The 22832-nt window shown below is 39.8% G+C and overlaps 3 protein-coding genes across 3 annotated transcripts; all 3 read left to right on the forward strand.

Moving 5' to 3' along the window:
- The first annotated feature begins 1194 nt into the window (after positions 1-1194).
- On the forward strand, positions 1195-2807 carry lbx1b (ladybird homeobox 1b). Its single transcript, XM_026304041.1, has 2 exons — positions 1195-1803; positions 2320-2807. The coding sequence occupies exons 1-2, from the start codon at positions 1476-1478 to the stop codon at positions 2805-2807; spliced, it is 816 nt and encodes a 271-aa protein (XP_026159826.1). The 5' UTR covers positions 1195-1475.
- A 5724-nt stretch (positions 2808-8531) lies between these two features.
- cenpk (centromere protein K) lies at positions 8532-13857 on the forward strand. Its single transcript, XM_026304042.1, has 10 exons — positions 8532-8615; positions 8839-8943; positions 9051-9107; positions 9560-9623; positions 9938-9984; positions 10082-10164; positions 10300-10398; positions 10600-10735; positions 10841-10894; positions 13135-13857. The coding sequence occupies exons 1-10, from the start codon at positions 8613-8615 to the stop codon at positions 13288-13290; spliced, it is 804 nt and encodes a 267-aa protein (XP_026159827.1). The 5' UTR covers positions 8532-8612; the 3' UTR covers positions 13291-13857.
- Positions 13858-13974: 117 nt separating this feature from the next.
- LOC113128590 (stromal membrane-associated protein 1-like) lies at positions 13975-21991 on the forward strand. Its single transcript, XM_026304031.1, has 10 exons — positions 13975-14257; positions 14630-14763; positions 15376-15461; positions 15564-15639; positions 15752-15814; positions 15940-16015; positions 17619-17749; positions 19188-19395; positions 20069-20406; positions 21302-21991. The coding sequence occupies exons 1-10, from the start codon at positions 14140-14142 to the stop codon at positions 21434-21436; spliced, it is 1365 nt and encodes a 454-aa protein (XP_026159816.1). The 5' UTR covers positions 13975-14139; the 3' UTR covers positions 21437-21991.
- Positions 21992-22832: the final 841 nt, after the last annotated feature.

A 22832-nucleotide genomic window follows, 5' to 3' on the forward strand; every position in this document is an offset into this window, starting at 1 on the left:
ATTACAAAGATTTCGATAATCAATTGTGTTAAAAATATTAAAATATTAAAAGTATTTACATAATTCCCTCCCCCCTCGCTTACCATCATCATCATCATCATCATCATCGTCAGTCTGGTGTTTTATTTTGACTGATGCGTCCATCAGTGACGTGACGCTGTAATCAATGCAATATTCACGATCTGATCTTCAGGTAAATATAATAATATCCAAAAACAACAACAGCAGCAATAACATAAAATGACACTAAATGTTTAATTTAAAAAAGACATAACAATGATAATAGCACCGTATTATAGGTTTAAAATCTCCTAAATGTATCTTTTCTACAGTAAATATAACGGCAACATGGCTAATGTAAAGATGATGTGAAGATAAATGTCAGAAAACTAAAAACTACAATTTTCTCGTTTTGCATCAAAAACAAAACTTTTGCTGGGAAACAATATTTTATCCTACTGCGTAAATTCTTTTTCCTATGCAAATGCCCTGTCGTCGATTTTTCCGAGCAGCATCCAAAATAAACCCATCATGTCAAACCTGGAGGACGCGGGGGAATTTGAGAGGAGATGAAATATTTCTCGGATGATATAAAAGGAGCCCTTTCGCCTGAGTTATGGCCTGGATTTGGCGTTGCTGAGAGGGATGCATGCTGCTCCTTCTCTCCCGCCCCAGAGAAGGTATCATCAGAGCTGATATATGACCCAGCTCTACATTACCTTTATAAAACAAAGGATCATCCAAGCTTTGGGTCGAGGAAAGTATCCTTCTATAAGCTGCGACATCTTAAATAAACCCTGCACCGACCTCTCTTTTTGAGAACATCCAAAAATGCGCATACTTTTAAATAAAACACTAGAAACTCCTGCTGAACTGAAACTGAAGTTTTACACGTAAAAACGCTTAAAAAGGCTACGGATTGTGATTTCTGTCCCCCTGTCTCCCTCTCCCTCTCTCTCTTTCTCTCTCTGCTTCCCCTCATTTACCCCATATACCTATTCTGGTATCTCACCACACGACTAAATTAGACCAAAGATGATAAGAGCACAAAGCATTATAATTTCGCCGGGCTCCTCCTCCTTCCAGCCATGCGTCCTAATTAATGGGACACCCCCAGTCGCAAAAAGCCCCGCACTGGACTGCAACATAGTCAAAGAGTGAAAGGGAAGAGGGCGAAAGTGCCACTGGAGATAATTGATTACCTACCAATCAATGATAACTTGTTAGTAATCGTCAACTCTTTGGACCTCGCCATTTTCAGGGAGGCATCTCACTCCTGCGGACTTGCTGCTCCCGAGGATCGACACTTTGAAGACATCCCGTTTTGGAATAGGATTTTCTTTTCCTCGTTCTCTCCCCCGTAGCTCTGTGTGTGTGTGTGTGTTTTTTACCTCTAACTGTTATGTGACTTTTTCCCCTCGTTTTTAACCGCTGAATATTTCAACGAAGTCCTACATAAACTCTGCCTACAACCAATGATGACATCCAAAGAAGTAGCCAAATGTGATGCAGTGGAAAACAGGAGGCGAAGTCCGCTGGACCACTTGCCGCCTCCTGCCAACTCCAACAAGCCGCTGACCCCCTTCAGTATCGAGGACATCCTGAACAAACCGTCTGTGAAACGAAGTTACACAATTTGCGGCACGGCTCATCTAATTTCATCCTCTGAGAAGCACCGTCCGTCCAGCATCCCTCTGTCCAGCCGGGCTCTCCTCACCCAGACCTCCCCGCTCTGCGCGCTGGAGGAGCTGGCAAGCAAGACGTTCAAAGGACTGGAAGTCAGCGTTTTACAGGCTGCGGAAGGTAAATCCACATTCCACAACATGCACCTGAAATACAGCTTTGCGTTGTAGCTATTTGATTTTCTTCTTCTAATATTTACAGGCCCCTGGCTACCAAACTGAAAATGAGATTTTTCTTAGCCAACGTCGTGTATTTTTCACTCTGTGATTTTATGGTCTTGTTTAAAACCCAACGCTGTTTTTCTTGTGTTCAGCAATGCAAAGATTTTTCGTTTAAAAGTGTCTTTCCGAACAAAGGCGTGCTAATTGTCTTCAACGAAATAAATCACCGCCGCTTTTCTTTAATATCAGGGCCGTATGTGTCTGTTGCTTAATATTTCCCAGTGGTGTCTGTGTAATATTCTTGTAATAATCTTTTCCCATAAGGACTTAAGGCTTTGCTATATCACAGATACTATCACTTTCATTGTTCATTTTGCGTTAGGATGACTTTTACGCACACACCGCAGCGGTGCAGATAAAGCCTTGCACCTGCACGAATCAGTGATTTTCAGCCTCCTCCTCCTCTCCCTCACAGGCCGGGATGGGATGACTCTGTTCGGCCAGAGAACCACCCCGAAGAAGCGTCGGAAGTCTCGGACGGCGTTCACCAATCACCAAATCTACGAGCTGGAGAAGCGCTTCCTATACCAGAAGTATCTGTCCCCCGCCGACCGGGACCAGATCGCACAGCAGCTGGGCCTGACAAACGCTCAGGTCATCACGTGGTTTCAGAACCGAAGGGCCAAGCTAAAGCGGGACCTGGAGGAGATGAAGGCCGACGTGGAGTCGGCCAAGGCCATCGGCCAGGTCCCCTTGGACAAGCTCGCCAAGCTGGCGGACCTGGAGAAATGCGCCAACGGCACGCTCGGCCACCCGCGAGCTGAGTCCCCGGCGCGGGGAGGCCAGCAGGAGCACGAGCTCGCTCAGAAACTACGGACGTCGCCGCTGTCTCCGTTCTCAGACCACACAACTAGTAAAGAGTGCTCAGAGGACGAGGACGTGGAGATTGATGTGGATGACTGATGGCGCAGCGTGGGGCTGAGAGGGCGAAAAACACAAAAAGACTATGAAAAAATCCTACCGAGGACTTGTAACTTACTGCTTATATTGTATACCATATCTCAGAACATGTACCAAAATGTAATGACTTTTATATCGGCACAGATAGACCTATTCATAGTGAAGCATGAACACAGAACAAGAAATATGCAGTGGTATTTTACAACGTATTCATTAGCAAACTGTTCCTACTTGCAATCAAAGCAATATGGTCTAAAATGACACGAGTAACTTATTATTTTTTTACACTTCAGGCCAACACACACACTCACACACACACACGCACGCGAGCGCACACATACACACGCGCGCGCACACACATATACATACACACACACACACACACACACACACCTGTTCCATATCCACTCCACAATGAAAGTGCTCCAGTTTTCCATACTTTTGCATGTAAATGCATGATTTGATTTGTGACCATTATCTATTTATTTTTACTTTTTTTTTATTTAAATGCTTTTTGTGTTTTCTGTGAGCCAAATCGCCATTGAGTCACTTTGTCAGGCTACTGCCGGATCCTCTCCTCCTCCTCCCCGCCACCATCTGACTGTAAGCCCTTGACTTCAGTTCATATTTGGCGTCCCGATGCTGCAGTGCATGATGCTGTTGGTCGGAAAGACAAATCCGGACATTCACGGTTATGCGTTTTATGGGAATGCTCGAGCGATGGCGAGAAACATCAGTGAATATTGTGGTGATTTTGACAAGCTATAGGCTACTTTTTAGATTTATTGTTTGGGTACAATAGATTTACAGTTATAAATTTGTTATGTTTTGTACACCTGTAAGTGCCTTTCTAAAATCAGGACATTATTTGAAAACCAATGCACAGACTGTATTGTATATAGGCTACTATGGGAATAAAATGGCTTTTCTCAATATTTCTTTTATGTTGCAATTCTTGAATTAATATTATATATTAATATGATTTTTTTTCTATTGACGTCAAAAGAAAAATCATTTTAGAAACACGCTTTCGTTGCCAGATCCGGGGTGTTAGCCCATCAAAGCGGCCTATTTAGAGTTATAACACTGAACTATTTTCTCCCTTTGTGTCCTTTTCTGCTAAGATGCTCTAAACATTTTGTGGTCCGGAATCTCACATCTCCTTTCACATCCTAAATGCGTATCGTGGCTTCTTGACCCTTAGACGTGTTTCTCCATTCGTGGCAAAAATTTATGTGAGAAACACAAATCTGGTGTCGGGGGGAAAAAAGACGAGGATGCCACAAAAACACAAAGTTTTGGGCCAGTTTCTCCGGGCCTTTATAGACCTTTTTTGTTCTGCGGGACTGGGCCGTAATTTTGAGCGTAAAGCATGAAAAGTGGGGACAAATGAGCAGCGTTCCCTGATGGGACGAGCCACAAAGGAGCAGGGCCGGTCCCCCGCAGGCAGCAATACTGAGACAAGTGTGTCCCACCGCACAAAAAGGACGCAAACGTTTGGAGGCCATATGGTTTTTGAAATTTCCTCACAATTTCAGACAATTTGATGGATTGAGTTAACCCTCCTTTTAAACAGTTTAACTGGGTGCGAACAAAGGCCATAATGCCTACATAGACTCTCCCTTCATAAGGGCATCTGCGGCTATTAATGTCTAGCCCCTTTCTTTGGCTGGCGTTTTGAACAAGTCAATGAATTACAATGAAACTGCCCCTTTTTTGTGAGCCGCTTGTCCTCCTCCGCTTTTTAGCCTTGGAATAATATGTTTGACTTCTGTCCAAGAAGGTTTTCTAAACAAGAAATGGATTTTGTTGAAAGTGTTTTTAATGTTAAGTAGGGAGCCATAAAGAGTTTAGACTGTGACATTTATGCCAGAGTCTGGTTAGGGAGTTCTTTTGTTTGTTTTCTTCTCATCTCTTTTTTTCTGCTTTTGCCTCTTTATTTCTTTTGTCTTTAAGGAGTTTAATGAAGCTGAAAACATGGTGATGTGAGAAAGAGGGTGTCCAGAAGAGAAACTCAAAAGGCTGCCTCCCGTTTAACCCTCTTTGTTAAGAGGAATGATAAGTAGAGCTGTCTTCTTGTGAGTTGTTTTATAGTGTTTGCTCTTTTTATTTATTTTTTTAAATTTTGTTCAGGACAAGTTGAATAAGCTTATAGGCCAGTAAGCACTTAATAAGACCAGCGCTATTGTAATTCCTGTAGAGGAAAATTAGTCTTAGTAAAAACATTTGGTGACACTTTATTTTTAATACCACTAGTGTTTATTATAATCAGAATACAAACTGTTAATAAATGTCTATAATGGAGTTAGAAGCATAAATAAGTGATGTATTAGTTAAAAACTATAAGGCCTCCTGTGGACACCCAGTTGTGGAGGCTGCCATGTAAACAGCTAATGAATAACAATAAAGTAGGTTCAATAATATAAAATATACCTCCATAGAAAAATGTATACTTGCTGACAAATACTGTAAATTAATGAATAATTAAAATGTCATTTTACCTGTTACAATTCCACTATTATTTACTATTTATGATTATATTTTAAATATGGTGGCACTCAGGGGATAAAATTAAAGCGTTACTTTTAATATTTATTAAGGTTTACTAAATTGAAGGTAATGTATGATTTTTAAAGGTACATCCAAAGAAAAAAATCAATTCAGTTCAATTCCATTCAGTTATTTTGTAAAGTGATGTGCAAATAGGAACATGTCAATTAAAACTCATTCTTAAGAACTGATTCTTTGTTTTGAGGCACATAGTATATTGCAGTGTGTGTGTGTGTGTGTGTGTGTGTGTGTGTGTGTGTGTCTTCTGCTTCTGGAGCCTATTATGACTCAAGCATATTTATGAAGGGAGAGGGTGTTAAGGCAGGCTAAGTTTATGGATTTCACTTGCTTATTTTATGAGGGCTTGTCAGGCGAGCTCGGCGATAAGTAATACTACAGTCTGAGGGACCACTTCGTGGTAATTAATCTGGAGGTCTTAAGTGTATTTCAGGATTTCACTTCAAGATGGAAAAAATCACTACTTCAATCGTCCGGAAAATTGAAGTTTGATGCATGAGTCCCTACTGAAACAATAGTACAGCCCTCGCTCTTTTCTACTCTTTCCCCTCCCCTTTTCATACTCTCTCTCCCTCTCTCTCTCTTTATTCTGTTATTTGCACCTTGTGGAAAACTGTCTCAGGTGCAAAGTGTAAATTAATATCTGAGACACTGGTCGAGTGACAACATTTAAGGCAGCCACTGAAATGATTTAATTGTTTGTGGTACGTTTCTCAAAAATAAAATATACACAGCAATGTATATCCATAGGCCTCAAATAGTTCCTTAATTCATTATTATCAATATTAGTACTGGTTATAGTCATAGTAGCAGTGGTATTATTTTTATTGAAGTATAAAAAGGAGATCTGTAAATGACTTTATATTTGCCTGAAGTTAAATCACTCTATATATCTAAATAGAGCTGAATTGTAGAGTTTTAATCATAGCCTTCCTGTGGAGCCAGTTAATACTTCAAACTTCAATTTTACGGGCGATTGAACTAAGCATGTTCCTGACAGAATTGATGTATGTATTAATTTCCTTTAACTGTTGATTAATTAGGCTGTGCTGAAGGCTCAAATGGAACGGTTTGTTCGGAAATTTGCATATTAATCAAATTCTAGTTGATCATTCAAATAATCCAGGCTATGTGAGTTTGTATGCTACTTGAAAACATATAAAACCAGTGAACACTATATTTTCTCACAATCTGCTGCTGAGAGAGAAAGCCAGGAGAAGGACATGCAGATTTGCTCCTGTATTATGGACATTTTGCATTGTTATTAATTTGAAAGAAAAAAATTTTCACCGGCTGCCAGTGCCTCACTGCTACAGCTGTTACAGCAGCAGTAGGTTATGTCATATCTAGCTGGAGTTTGGAAGAGGGTAATTACTACAGATAAGCCCCATAATATTAAAAAAATGTTTATAAATCATTAAAAAAAGCTTCTAATTGAAGTTGGGAATTAAAAATAGAAAAAAGACTGCTAAAATGTAGATACATCATCCTCCTTGCCAGTCATTTTATCTATAAAAATAATAATTCAATTGTTCTTGAAATAACTGTTGTATAGTGAAATAATGATAAGCAGGTCTTCCTTTGCTGGTCTAATATTGGTTGAGCTCTTAGTTAATATGCACTACCAAAACTGCACCAGCAACATGAGCTGTAGTCCCTATTTAAAAGTTTGCCTATGTGAATAAAGATTTTAGAGAAAATCCCCAAACATTACACAATAGCAGCACATAAATGTGATCTCAAATGCTTTCCAAAGAAAAGGAGTGGGTGGATAATTTAGACCTAAATGAGTGAAGGTAGTTGTGATAATTTAATAATTCGCTCAGGTGGTAAAGGTATTTACCAGACATATGTGATGCAAAACTGAATTTCTTAGTGGCAAGAGGCAAATTATAAAAATAAACAGATACATTAATAACTAAAAATAAACATGAGCTGTCCCTGGCACATCCAAATATGAAGGGGTCATCCAATAAATCACGTCAGACCAAAACAAATAGTTACAGAAAAAGCTTCTCTATAACTATATGTGAAATTCTGAAATAATTTAAAAACAGTAGGGAAATGGGGAAAGAAGAAGAAAGTGCAGATGCTGACAAAGCTGCAAACTCCAGCCTCTTGCTTTGACACTGAGGAGCAAAAGAGCTGAACAGAGACACCTGCTGGTGTTTACAGGGCGGGTGGACTCCACTTCAATGAGCACTTAACCAGCCATGGTGTGTGTGTGTGTGTGTGTGTGTGTGTGTGTGTGTGTGTGTGTGTGTGTGTATGTGTGTGTGTGTGTGTGTGGCTGTTACTGTGAGTGTATGTTTTGAAAAATAAAATATTTCAATAAAATAAATACTGAATAATCATAAGGCTATGTGTGGCCTATGACATCAGATCCCGTAACAGTGAGAGTCTGTCTCCCTTTCTCCCTCTCAGGGTCAGAAACTAGAACATAAGTAAAGAGAAAAGATTATGTAGGCTATATACTGTCTTTCTGTCCAGTCCAGTTGGACCCAAAAGGAACCTGAACCACCTGCACCCTGACTGGACCCTTACAGTAGCCCATCTTTTGGACTAAACTGCTCTGCTTGAATATTGCTCAGACTGAAACTGTAAATGTTCAAAGTAAAAGTGAGCAAATGTAGGCCACCCTATCCTGCAACACATTGGAAAAATGGTCCTTCTTGACTTATTGTTGCTGATGTGTGATTGTGTAAGCAAAAATTAATGTTGTAGCTGAAAATATCATTTTAATCAATCATCAATATCATTTTAACTTTTTTTTATCTGTAGAAAATTTAACAATATAAAGATGTAATTTCTCAAATAAGCATAATTTGTATATAAAATCTTCACATCCCAAATAAATATGGGGATAAGTACAAGTTCTACGTGTTAACTAGCTCCTCCTTTGACTTTTAACCATGTAAAGTTATGCTTTGTCAGTCTGGAGGGTCAGGGTGTTGTCTAAAGATGGTTCATGTTGTATGTCTTTTCAGACTGACCCTAACAAACCATGATCTATTCGTCGAGAAAAACGATGATCTGCCGTGAAGCTAATCTACATGGCGCCTCCAAACTAGACACAAACTGAGCAGAGCTCATTCATGACTGCACTTGCGCAGTCCTGCGCAGCCGCAATGCGCTTCGACACTCTGCTCTGTCGCAGGCGTTACGTCATCAGAGTTGGCGGTATTTTGAAAAAGTTTTGTTGTCCGCTCAGGGAGGAAACACAAGGGAAACTTACAAGTTATGGTAAGACTGCCATCCCTTGACTAATCCCCGTGTCTCAGATATGTACACAGTAACGTAGAGCGTCTTTCTGCAGGTTAATGACAGAGAACATCGGCCTTGCTAACACAAACGCTTTGGTGAATTATCTAGCAAAAAGCACGAAAGCTAACCTGTAACGATGCTGTCCCAGCTTTGTCTGTGCTCTGAAATTCGACGGTCTTTGACCTTGTGTCTCCGTGTCCAGGCTGAGGTGAACCCAGGCGGTCAGGCGGCGGCAGCCGGGCTGTCGGAGGCGGCCCAGGCTGAGCTACTGGACGTGTGTCAGGATCAGTTTGCTCTGCTGGAAGAGGTAACCTCTTGTTTTAACCTGACCACCCAGCCCACCCTCTGGCTCTAACCATGCACCAGGTGCGTAGAAAAGGTACTAACCGCAGACTGTGTGCGTCTGTGTTGTAGGTCCACAATGAAATTATGCTGCGTGAACCCGAGTCCTGTGAGAATCCACAAGAACTGGTGAGATCATTGTACACGGTCATTTCTGATGTGCGTTGTTCTGTACACAACTTGGAGAACCTTTAAATAACATGTCTAGAAACGCTTGACATTTTGAGCTGTTACAGTCACAAGATGATTTTCAGTATAAATTTGCAAGTTCTTTTCTTGATGATTCACTGGAGAGAAGCATCAAATGTCCAACTTCGAGAAGCTAAAAGTGGGGAATGTTTGACATTTTTGTTAAAAGAAAAATAAATACTTATAACTCTATAACTGTTAAAGTCTAGTTTCTAGTCTAGTTTCAGCTTTATACATGAGATATATTTAAAAAACAATATTAGGACAAAAGGACCTAAATACGGCCACACGTGTGCATGTAAATATCTTAACTCAGTAATCAATCAATACCGTCACCACTCTTTATTGTAAATATTTTGCTTGTATGTTTTTTACTTTGGGAATGTTCATAGGCACAAAATCAGCTGATTGCAACAGAAACTGAACTGAAGCAGTGGCTGACAATGGAGCCTAACTGTAAGTCCTCCAATAACACTGAGATAGAAGCTGTAATCATAGTGTAATTTAACTGGAGTGTGATTATCAGTAATAAGTGCTACTGTTTTATGCTTCAGTCCTCCTCATTCCAAAGAATACAACTAGCCTTGTGTGAAATTGCTGCATCAAGCATCACTGCTGAAAAAAAGTTTCATTTCATATTTTGGGACTATATCAAAGTGTGTTTCCAGCCCTCCATATCAAAGAGGAATGGTTACCTCAACAGTATTGAATGTTTCATTACAGATTATTTGCATTTTTCAAATTTCATGTATTTATTTTGCTCCATCAAGTGTTGATAGAAAATGCTGAAATTTTACTTCAAGCGGGAAAAGCGGAGGTATGTGTGAACAGCAGCATTGCAATATATGTCTTATCACTTGCCAAATGCATTAATCCTTTTCTCTGGTTATTAATTGTCCTTTGTTTTTTCACAGATGCTCAAGTTGTGCTCTGAACTTGAGCTGGTTGTTTCTTGCTATGAAGCAAAAAGAGACAAACTAAAAGAAACAAAAGAACTGTACGTAACCATTTCAGTTTTACTGCAGGCTTCCTGATTTACCATCCCATCTTCAGGACATTTACAAGTAAATGGAACAAACCATTCACAGACCTTTCTCTGTACTTTACTCTGCATATTATACTTTTTTTATAGTGAACGGAAGTGGCTGGAGGAGAAGACACAGGTGCTGTTAGCTGTCAGCGATCACATTGAACGACTTCAGAAGGAAAAGGAAAAATTGTCAGAGCACAGGTTAGTGTGATGGCAGCGTCAGGCTAAACCAGCGGACTTCAAGTTTTGAGGTGTGTCTCTGACAGGACAGCAAACCATGTGAAGAGTAACAGAAACGTGAAAAGAAAGTAATAGAGCAAATATTTGACTTTTAATAAAACAATGACAAGGTATTTGGTAGGACGACTTTGAAAATTGAGTGTGTTGACATGCACTTCACAGTTTGCTGCAGGACATGAAGGCAAAAATGGCGAAAATGAAGTTCTACCATGAGAGGCTGATGGAGTGTCTGGGAGATATCCTGGGGAATCATGTTCCTCTCCCTCAGGATGATCTCAGCTCAAACAAAAGGAAGAAGGTACTGTGACCTGTGCTGTCTTTGCTGATCATCTGTGTTTCTGGTACCTATTTTCTTGCTGTTACTACACCACTGTTGCTTAAAATGTTTTGCTATCATTTTCAGAGCAGTGAAGTAGAGTTGAATGAAGACCTGATTTCACTGGCTGAAATTCTAGAGGTGGGTTTTGATGCAGTAAATAATCAACTTTGATGTTAATATTATGATGGTAATTTCATATACAAGTCATTGGTTAAAGGCAAATCACAAACCATCTAGTTCTGGTGAATTCCTGCTTTTTTCGTGTTTTGAGAGAGAGAGAATTGAGATTTCTCACAACACTACAGGTAAGATGAATTGAATTGGTTTTGTTTGTCCTTCCTTTAAGAACCTAATTGTGATATTCAAAAAACCTCAGTTCTCCCATAAACAGAATCACTGCAGATTTTCAGCAGGAATTGCTACACTTACCCTCAGTTGGCAGTTATTAGGTGCACTAGGTTAAAATCAGTGCAGTCTAATACAACAGTCCTGCAATAAATCATCCTTTGAAGGAGGTGATAATATTTTTGTTGAAACTTATGAGAGGCAGTGAAGCAGGGGTATGATCATTTTGGAACAGTTTTGCTATTTCTTTATACTGTCAGGTGTAACTAGTAAACTGCAAAATAATTTTATATACTGTACAGTGCCTTGGATTAGAATGCCATGCATGCCCATCAGTGTACATTTCATAATGAAGTAACCAAAATGTTTTTTTTTTTTTTTTTTTTTTTTTACAAAACTATAAAAGTTTCAAACCCTTAGGAAGAAAATTAAAAAGAAAAAGGTTTTCTTGAGGGACAGCCTTACAAAGAGGTCTGTATGGAGAGACCAGGACAAGTTGCTGTCCAGCAATTTAAGTTTTTTAAAAATATTTTTTAATAAATTAGGAAAAAAACATGTTTTCAATTGAGTGTAGATAGGCAAATATCAGTTTTATCCATTTTAGATTTCATTTTATAATGAAATTTACAACTCAAAGTAGTGAAGGGGGTGGTGTACTTTGTGAAGCTTCTGAATAATAATGTGTTAAAACATTGTTTGAAAGGTTAACAATATAGAACAGTTTCATAGTGGTATCTGCTTTTAGCTGTGTACCTTCATGGTCCATGTCTTTTGAAGTATGCAGGTCCTGATTGAGGTTATTAACAGCAATTGGTTTTATATACTGGAAGAAGAAAAAGCACGGCTGTAATTAATATAGTAAATAACAATCCACATGCTTCTTTTTATATGATCAGTTCCATTACCCTTAGTAGTTACAGAGTCATGGTTAATGTTATTAATTACGCGTGTGTTTTTCCTGGTACAACAAATCAAAATGTCGGTTGGGAAATGTTTCTGCAGAGATGCAGACTCTGTCTAATCAATAAATATGTTAACTCCCACCTGTGTTTGATGTCGGCTAGTGTGTAATGCCAGTAATAAAACCAAGGCTATAATATAGTTTATATTTTCTATAAAGACAAATAGTTATCATCTAATCCCTATCATTTCCACTCCTCCTCTTGGTTACAAGACTGCAGTCACATTTTGCTTGTGAATGATAGTAGGTAGATATGTAGGTCAGCAGTGTTCAGCAACCATATCAACTCCCAGAACTGTACACAGAGTCTGGTTACTCACAAAAAGTTAGGGATATTTGACTTTTTCAGAATTTCAGAATGCACCTAAAATGCACTATAACCTTTACAGCTGAACTTAATTTGACCTTCTCTAAACTTTTGAATGTCCAACTGTTCAATGTTTCAATACTTATTGCATAACATGATGTTCTCTAACAAGGTGATTAACCACAAAAATCACAACAAGTGTCTGATCCATGACCATCGACCACTAAATGTTCTGGTTCAATGACAGTTCGTATTTAAACAGTCCTCTTCATCATCTGTTCACATTTTGACATCATGACGACACCTAACAATTGACAAGTTATTGAGACATTGAAATTTTTTGTTGTTCTGTTGTTAGCTTTTGTTTCAATAAATTGTTTGAGATGAAGAAATTACCATTGCATACTTCTACTTAAATGCCCTACTTTCATGATATAATATCACTGTAGTATGAACTTTTTACATTTTCCATAAATTTCACCTGAAAGTCGAATATCCCTAACTTTTTGTGAGTAGTGTACATACATACATACATTTCAATATTTAATTATAGGGCAGGACTTTTGCCAGATGTAATTTCTCCTCATCTATCCTTTGTCAGCTCAGTTTGTATTACTGAATGCAAGAGAAGAAGAAAAAAGAAATTAAAAACCTAATACACTCTGTGTTAATGTGATTGTCAACTCACTGTATGCTCTGTAAGTTATCATTTGCACTGTTGAAATGCTTAACCCCAGCCTAGCCCTGTCTTCTGTTGCCTTGCAGGAACTCATGAACAAGATGCTTAACACCCCACATGACCCCTATGTGCTGATAAATGAACGATTCTGGCCACCATACGTAGAGATGCTGCTCCGCTATGGGATTGCAGTGAGGCACCAAGATAATAACTTCAAGATCCGCCTGGAAACCTTTGTCTAAGCCAGTGGTGCATTAGCCATCTCAAGCACCACTTATCCACCAGTGTTTCTAATTAATTATGTATATTTGTGCCAGATAAAATGAAGAGTAATTGTGCAAGGAAAGCACTGAGGATAATGATTTGTTGTACAGTATGTATATCTGTCTCACGATTGTAGTGCACGTTATTAAATTAGTATTTTAATTGACCAGTTTAGGCGTCAGTATTTTTTAAATTGAGAACTGTACTTTATGTACAGAGTGTCCTTTTAAAAAGTCTCAGAACATCTAAATCTATTAAATTATTGTTACATTCTGATGTATTGAAATATATTTTGTAGTTTCCACAAATCAGTGTAAAGTTTGTTATGCTTCATGGAAAGATTAATCCTCAACAGGGGGGAAAGGTTTCTCTTGATGACATGTTTCCTTTGAGCCTACTTTTATTTGCCATGTTTAATCAACAATGCACCGTAGGTTAGTATATACCTATGGGAATTGGTTTTATCTTTCTGAAGTGTATTACATATATTCAGTTTGTTTGTATATATGTTCTTGTTCATATTCAATAAATACAGGTGTATCATATTCAGAACAGCTCTCTGATTATTGATCTAGGCATCTTTCCAAGTTAATTCATAAGAAAGTCTGTGCGTCAGTCGACGTCACATGTGTCGTCCAATCCGGTGCGGCCGCCGCGTCAGCTCCAGAATAACTGGGCGGAGAAGGGATTCCGGTTCCGGGTGTTTTCCTGTCCCTGTCGGAGGCGACCATCGCTCTGATTATGTTCTTTTATCAGAAACCTGTTTCGACTGATGACTGATTAAAGTAGAGTTCTTTAATTAAGAGAGCCCCACTGAAGCCGTGAATATGACGACCCGCTCGGAGAGAGAGAAGGCCCTGAAACTGAACGAGCAGCACCAGGCCATCCTGTCCAAAATGCTGAGAGAGGAGGACAACAAGTACTGCGCCGACTGCGAAGCGAAAGGTACGACGTTCATGCTGTCGACATTCACCATTTGTCCTACACAGAGTTCACAGTTAATCCTAACAGGATAGCATCTGCGCTGGTTAGCCGTGCTAAGCTAACCCGCTCGTGGGTAACTTGCTAACGCTGGTCAGCTGACATCTTTAAGCTAAACCGGGAGCTAACCAGCTAACTCCTCTACATCTGCACTAGCCCCACACACAGCCTCTCTCCGCCCGGCTGTCCGCCTTTACCAGCCTCTAACCAAAGGTGGCAGGTCCCCCAGACAAACCTCAGTCTTTTTTCCAGCCTTTTACTGGCTCTTGAAGTCACGACAAGATCGAGCATGTCCCTGGGTTCCTTCAGGCATCTCTGTTTTTCTTGTTTTATCAGGTCCAAGATGGGCATCCTGGAATCTGGGAGTGTTTATCTGCATCCGCTGTGCTGGCATCCACAGGAACCTGGGAGTACACATATCCAGAGTGAAGTCAGTCAACCTGGACCAATGGACCACAGAACAAATCCAGGTACTGCTTTTTGTCTGTGTGTTTGGACTCAGTCACACAGAATGACAGTTCACCATGTAACAACAGCTTACAACCCCCTGAATCCAAATTAGTTTCATTAGGTTCATATGCATTTTTAACCATGTGTCCTTTCACAGCATAAGTGAACTACCATTTTCACATTAAAGGACCACTTCAGTAATTTCATATTACATACCTACAAAGTAGGTAACAAAAATAAGTCAAAGTTCATAATGAGATGTCCTTTTTTTCAGACCCTACCGTGGGTCAAACTTAATGCTAAATCCTAAATCCTACACTTCCCATGATGCAGCCTGAGAACTTCACTTGTCAGACCCTCTCTGACAGACGAGGGCCTTACTTTCCTCCAGGCCACTATATTGTAATTCAGGTTTTCAGTTTTAAATTTCAAATTACAAACCCACGAACGTCAAAGGATTAGTGCTTGTTGTAGGGCTGTCAGTTACTTTCCCAATTAAAGACATGTAGTTTATAAAATAATTTAGAAACAAACAAAAACATGTCCTGAAAAATGACTAGGTTATGCAATTTGTAGAAGATTAAGCTTCTGATTAATTGATAAATCATTCCAGCTGTCTTTCCTTTTTTCAGAGTATACAGGAGATGGGTAACACCAAGGCCAGGAAGCTTTATGAAGCCAACCTTCCCGACAGTTTCAGAAGACCTCAGACGGACCAGTATCCTTCACAGACGCATGTAAAAGAACTTCAAAGTGACATGCTGTAAAAAGCTAGTCAGGTTAGGCTGTTTGTTTGTTGCCTCCTTAATTCTGACCTCAGAGCAGTGGAATTCTTCATCAGGGATAAATATGAGAAGAAGAAATACTACAGCAAGCATGTGACCAATGGGAGCAGTGTACGTACTAAGCAAAATTTTGAGCATTTTAATATAAAGATGATTCTGCTCTCAGTCTTGCCCCTTTATAATTGAACTTCTCATTTACTTTGAGTTTCTTTCCTGTGTTCAGCCAAAAGATAGCAAGAAAGATAGAGAGCCAGACCGAGGGAACAAGGTGTCATCCTACACCAAGGTATTACACACACACACACACTCTCACACTCACTCCCTCATGAGTAGAGTTTTGTAAACAAGCACCTGTGCATTGTTTTTGTCCATAATCAGTGTGTTCTGCTGATTTTCCTTTGCACTTTTAAGAGTGAAGAGCCTAGGCCAGTTCCTAAAATCAGTCCTGTTAAGACTTCAGAACCCTCTGTGAACCTCCTAGGCCTTGGTGAGTACTTTTGCACTTGCCTGCTAGGTACAGGAAAATTAAAATAATCTGTAATAGGCCATATGAATGTGCACACTGAGACTGAGATACCATTTATGGAATCAGTGCTGAATAAGGCTTTATCTTGTAATTGTTTTCTGTTTACTGTCCACCTCTGCAGAAGAAATAAATTATCGGATAGCCTTTTTATGGACTTAGGATGTCACCTAAGTCTTCATTACTGATATTCACACTGATATTTAGCTTGTAAATGGCATTTAGGAACCACTGTATATTTGATAGTTCACCTGTAACCTGTGTAGCATGCTGATGCGGTAATGTGTTAGACCTGACATTATGTATCACTGTGCCCTCACAGCAAGAGATAACTGCATTTAGCTTTGATAATGTGCCAAGGATCGGTGGCCAAACCACAACAATCACCTTTACTATATATTCTTGATAGTGTCTCCTCACTGATGTCAGATCTACTTTGCTGTCTCTCAAGCTGGACTTTTAAGCTTGTGTTAATGCAAGCCATAAAACATTTCCTGCCTTACATTAAAAAAAATCTTTGTACTAGTAATCCACCGCAGAGCTGTTTTTTTTTTTTTTTTTTTTTTTCTGGGGGAGGTAGCAAGAGGAAGTGTCACAGCAGCTGACTCAGTGATGTTAGAAACTACCAAGTAACTTCTTGTTTTGTTTAAAAAGCAGATGTACATCTTTGGGCATTTGGACATGGGTGCTTTTTGGAGACCCATTGTTAGACATTGCAAAAAATCAGACAGAATAGGAAAATAATATGCCGTGAACCAGTTGTATGAATCGGGATGGGGACAGTTTAACACATCATAAAATGAGAGTGATCGCATTTGCATTTGACAGCACAGGCACCTCAGTCATATGGAAATATGGCAAGTGAGTCTTGTCAGCATTGGTTAGAGATTCCAAGTACTGGCTTCCTCATGAATCCATTGCTGCGTCACTTAAAGTAAGACTTACACTGCATGATGGAAATTTATGTGGGCACTTCCGTCTTGATGTAGAACTACAAGTTATTGTTCTTCTTTTAATTTTAATTAACTCATCCGTGTCTTTTCAGTAAGCCCAGGCATTGGTAACTGAACGTCGATACTTAGGAATAATCTGCGTTACCTCTTCATTACAGCTATTTCATTCACAGTTTAAAGAAGATGACTAATTAATATTTATTTTACTGATTGGCTGTGAGGGGCATTGCAATGTTTGGATGGCATGCTTACTGTTTTATTTGTTTTGTGGCCAATAAGCTAATAAGGGTATGCTGATTAATTTTTTATTGTACTAACCATTATCCTCACTGTGTGGGCAGTTCTGCAGCAGTGGGAGGGCACTGCAGTTAAATAAATACAAAGACAACACATATTCCAAATCAGCTCATACAGTTTGTTGGTTTTAAACCACTTTTCACAGTAATTAGATGTTGTATTAGGATTTTATTTATATTGTTCATAAGTTCTTAGTGAATGCAGGTAGAATTTCATTGGGAAATCACCAGTGGATTCTTTTATAGGAGTCTCACAGTGTTGATTTTTTTATTTTTTCTCAGGCTGGTAAAACCAGTTCTTTCACCTTTCTGTTGCAGATGCACCAGCAGCTGCATCAACTAACAATGGTAGCACAAGCACAAGCCAGAGCTGCAATGACCTTGATATATTTGGCCCTATGGTATCCAACCCCCTCCCCGCATCAACACCCGCAGCTCATTTTTCTCAGGTAAGACCAAGTAGGAATTCCCTAGTCCAGATTTAATACTCATTTCTGAAAATTGCTCTGAAGGGCTTGACAGTAACAACTGTCTAGTTGTATAACTGAAATTAAGTGTGCAGTAAAAACTAAAAAGTCAAATGATAACCATCAACATTAACAGCCCACAAAACAGCAGCACTAAACTGAGAGGCAGTGAGCTCAGATGAAAGAGAAACAGAAACGCATATCAGCAAATGAATGCAGCAAATCAGGCAATGATGAAACATTTGAATCAAAAGATTATTTTCATTAGTGATGTATTTATTGAGAATTGCTTTGATTATACATAGTGCTGATCATCAAGGTCTTTAGAGCATATGATGATGTTGCATAAGTGTCTGCTTTGTCCAACCAACATAAACCCAAATATATTCATTATACAATGACATAAACAGAGAAGAATAGCAAATGTTTTGCTTTAACACTTAATACATGTATTAGATCATTAATCATCAAAATTGCTATTGATGAATTTTTTAATTGTTTGCCTTTTAATGTCACTCACAAAAACTTTAACTACTACTACTTCTTTAATGCATTGTCAGAACATGACTGCAGCTCTTACCTTTTTAGGTCTAGCTGATGTAATTACCACCAAACATATTATTTCCATCCATCCATCCATTATCTATACCTGCTTATTCCTAACCAGGGTCACAGGGACCTGCTGGAGCCTATCCCAGCTCTCTCTGGGTGAAAGGCAGGGGTCCACCCTGGACAGGTCACCAGTCCATCACAGGGCCACATAGAGACAAACAACCTCACACACTCACACTCACTCCTATGGGCAATTTAGAGTCACCAATCAACCTGACATACATGTTTTTGGACTGTGGGAGGAAACCAGAGTACCTGGAGAAAACCCACACAAGCACAGGGAGAACATGCAGACTCCACACAGAAAGGCCCCTGATGGGATGCGAACCCGGGACCTTCTTGCTATGAGGCAACAGTGCTAACCCATATTATTTCCATTCCAATTATTTTATTGCTATATTATATTATACAATATAACTATAAAATTATATTAAAGGCTCAGTGGCCATCACCTTTAAAACAAAACACAATTCCCTGTCTAGAGCCAGTGTTTATCCATTCTGGTCTACTGTAGAAACATGGCAGCACAACATTGCTGTCTCTGTGAAAGGAGACCTGCTCCCTATGTAGACTTAAAAGGTTCATTGTAAATTAAAGAAAATGGTTAGTATTTTCTGTTGATTCCACACTAATGACAACATATTTATGAATGATTTTTTTCCCTTTCTGCTAAGAGATCACCCTAAATATTACACATTGAACCTTTAAATCATCATCAGTGCCAATGGAAGCATTCCCAGGTAACATTTCAGACTTCTTCGCCATCAGCATGTCTTTTAAATCACAAGATCTTTGTGCCTCCCTCCAGGTGAGCTCCAGTAACACAGCCAGCACCCCAACACAAGCTCCAGCAGCAGGAGTCGGAGCCTGCTCAGGGTCAGGGCAGGGAGACCTCGATCTATTCAGTGACAGCAGTAGCACCACTAAAACCGATGACATGGCCAAGAAGCCCCTCTCCAAGGACTCCATCCTGTCCCTGTATGGAACCAACAGCATGTCCCAGCCAGCCCCTGCTGGTGAGGAAATAACAGCTTGATTTTTTTTTTTTTTTTTAATTAAAAGTTAATGCAACTGATGAGTAAGACTGATCCAACAATACATATAGACAGTCCTGAAGTCGTGTACTCTATAGGTAGAACCATCTGAGGCCTGGCATTTTTGTTAAAATTTCTTTCAACAAAGCCCTAAATCCTATTCAACAAAAGAAGAAGTGCTTTCTGTGCTGTCTTAATGCATGCAGCCATGCCAGAACTTTGACTAGTTAATGTATTATACCCAGCTATAGTCCCCTGTGTTGTTAAATACACCTAAAGCCTAACATTTTAAGTCTGTCCTCATTTATCCTGTGACTACTGCTGATGTCTCCTTCAGTTCTGTTGCACATTGAACCTGTATACCCCTTTTTATTTATTTTTTTATCATGGGTCACAGGTCTTTAGTTTTTGCCGTCACTTTCAGGATTTACTTTCAGCAATCGTATTATTTTTCCCACTGAAAGTTCAAAAGGAGCAAGTAGATACTTGTTCATGTTTCTCACCACATTCCCAGAGAGGTTTCCTAACATCTATGCCAACATTACGAGTAGGCCTCTCAAGCATATTAGTTCAGAAAATCACCCAACCATATACCTCACACCGAAATACTGCAATGAAAGTTAAATTTGTCTACATACATTTCTTCCCTCCTCAGCTGGCATGTTCATGGGCCCTTCCCAGATGCAGTTTCCTGTCCAGGCCCCTGCTGGTTATCAGGCCTTCCCTGGGATGGGCACGGCTATGCCACCAACAACCGTCATGGGAGCCATGATGGGTCAGACTGGTGCAGCCATGATGGGGCCCAGTCCAGGCATGATGGTTGGGATGACAATGCCTAATGGCTTTATCGGGAATGCGCCTGCCACTGGTGTGATGGGCATGGCCCCGAGGATGATGGGAGCACAGGGTAGTGCGATGCCTGCAGGCATGATGCCTGCTCAGGGCATGTACGCTATCCAGCCTGGACAGCAGGCTCAGTGGAACATGGGTCAGGTATGCAGACAGTTTCTGCTTTATTGATCACTGCATCGTTGGAAGATTATGTAGCAAACGACTCCACACTAAATCTTGTATTGTTGGGCTGTTGATTCGAATGTGTGGCACATCAGACAGGTGTGACTTGTTTCACATGTGACCACACCCAAATGTGATGATGCATTGCACAATATTGTACTGGAAAGTACTTTACTGTGCAGTGTGTGGGTGAAGCATCCAGCAGCCACCAGATGGCAGCACAAGCACAAAGTTAAAACTGGAGTGACGTCCCTAATCCAGTGTACATACAGAGGTTTTGAGAATGCAATGTGTTGACACTGGAACATCCTAAACTCAAAGCTTTTTGCGTGTGCTGTTGATGCACACTGTTCTTGCACAATACAATAAAAAGCGGAAATGGAGGAGAAGGAACTACTCAGCTGAATGAAATTAAAACTCATGTGGAACATTTTGATAGAATCTTCTTTCTGAAATTTGTCTTTCTGGCATTTTAACGTCCAGCATTATTTAATTTCCTGTTAGTGAAAAACAGTTAATTGTCTTTTGATTTATTTCATGCTTACTAACAAAACAGCATCTTTTTCAATGTCAGTATGTACTAGGAACTTGGAGACACATAGTAAGTAGCAAGAAAATGGGACACATATATATATATATATATATAAATAAAATAAATTACTGAGCACAAGATGGCAGGAAGGAGATCTGGAACACTGTCTCACATTTCGGCAACGGTATATCATATCTCAACATAATAATGATACAATATCTCAATAGATCTTCAGGCAGCATTCACTGCTGAGGACAAGACAGGTGTTAGGAGTTGATTACTACAGGTTTTCATGTTGTTATGCTCTAATGTTACACATGCTGATCTCTCTAAATTCCTCAGGTGAACCAGCAGATGTCAGGATTGACTCTGAATGGTGCAGGTGCCCAGATGGCCTTTGCTCAGCCTCAGTCAGCTATGGGTGGTTGGGCTGCCACTGGATCTGGCCAGACGCTGAGCACACAGCTATGGAAGTGAGCCTTCGAGCGGGTTGATGGTCGGGCAGAGTAAGAGTCGAGGTTGCAGAGAGCGCGAAAATAGAGCTTGTGCTTCTCTGCACCTCACTATGAACTAATGCCCATTTCCATCACAGACCAGCCTTCAAAATATAAAAATCGTATCTCTCTTTTTTTTTTTTTTTTTTCCCTCCTTCTCCCTTTCTGTCTCTCTTTCTCTCTATTGTGTGAGTGAATTGGGAGTCATACAGGATTACAGCCTGGCAGTTTCTGCCTGTCGTATGGTTTTTGATCATAACTTTTATTTTCCTTTTTTGGAAAAAATGACAAGGAAACAACAGTCCCAACAAAAATGATATCGACATATCAGAAAAGCTGCAGGACCAGTTACACAAGCTTTTATTGTATCACTGTATCATTATAAGATTATAGAACATTTAAATGAATAGTATTTAAAGGGAGAGGATATGGCTATCAAGTCTGTCAGTACTGCTCCCACATGTACAGCGCTGTATAACCTTCTTTTAAAGTACTTGTGGTTCCCCTATAAAATTAAAGTGATAATAATGTGCTTCAATTTGTCTAATTTGTCTAATTAAAGTGCTGCATTTTTTATGCTTGAGGTTTGACAGTTTTAGGTAATTCGTTAGAGGACCTTACCTCATTCCTTAAACTTGTTAGCAGGTGGTAGTTTTCCTTTCTAGTGTAGAGGTAGATTTATTTATGAATAATGAGAATGCATGGTATGTTAATATTCATTCTTAATCCTGGCTGCCTTTTAAACCACAAAGTGCAGTCAGTGTGTTGGTGGGGAATGCAGCTAAACCAGTAGGACAAGACCTTTGCACTGGTGTCCTAGCCTCTGTGTTACTGGGAATCTTGGGACTGGGGGAATTATACTTGCAGGGATACACCCACTTCTCTCGTTTATCCGCCTAAAATTTGATCCAGGTTTCAACTGAGGCACTGAAACTCACGCAGTGAGCCACACTGTGTTTTGCATATTGGTGATCTTGACAACAGGTTTGTAGTTAAACAAGGACATTTTACATTTCAACAGGTCTTACAAGCAGCTCTTCAAGGCAACCATATTACAGCGTAGACCATTTCTGCTTCTGCCCTCTAGGTGGCAGTATCGTCATGTTTGGCCAGACAAATGTTTTATGCGTGAGTGTGATCACACAGAATTGATGTGAAGAGGTTTCTCTTTAAAAGATTTAGTTGAGAAGACCATAAACCAACACAGTGCCATAGTGAATAGGCCTAGAAACTTATAAGTCTGCTTCAGCATAACACAGTAGAACAGACTGACTTTAGGGTCAGCTGATTTCAGAGCTTTGTGTGAGTGAACTCCTTTAAGTTGACTAGGCTTCCACCCCTGTTGCTGCTGTTAGCAGTGCCAGAACACTACCATCCAG

The sequence above is a fragment of the Mastacembelus armatus genome, chromosome 1 (genome assembly GCF_900324485.2).
Source record: "Mastacembelus armatus chromosome 1, fMasArm1.2, whole genome shotgun sequence".
Lineage (NCBI taxonomy): Eukaryota > Metazoa > Chordata > Actinopteri > Synbranchiformes > Mastacembelidae > Mastacembelus > Mastacembelus armatus.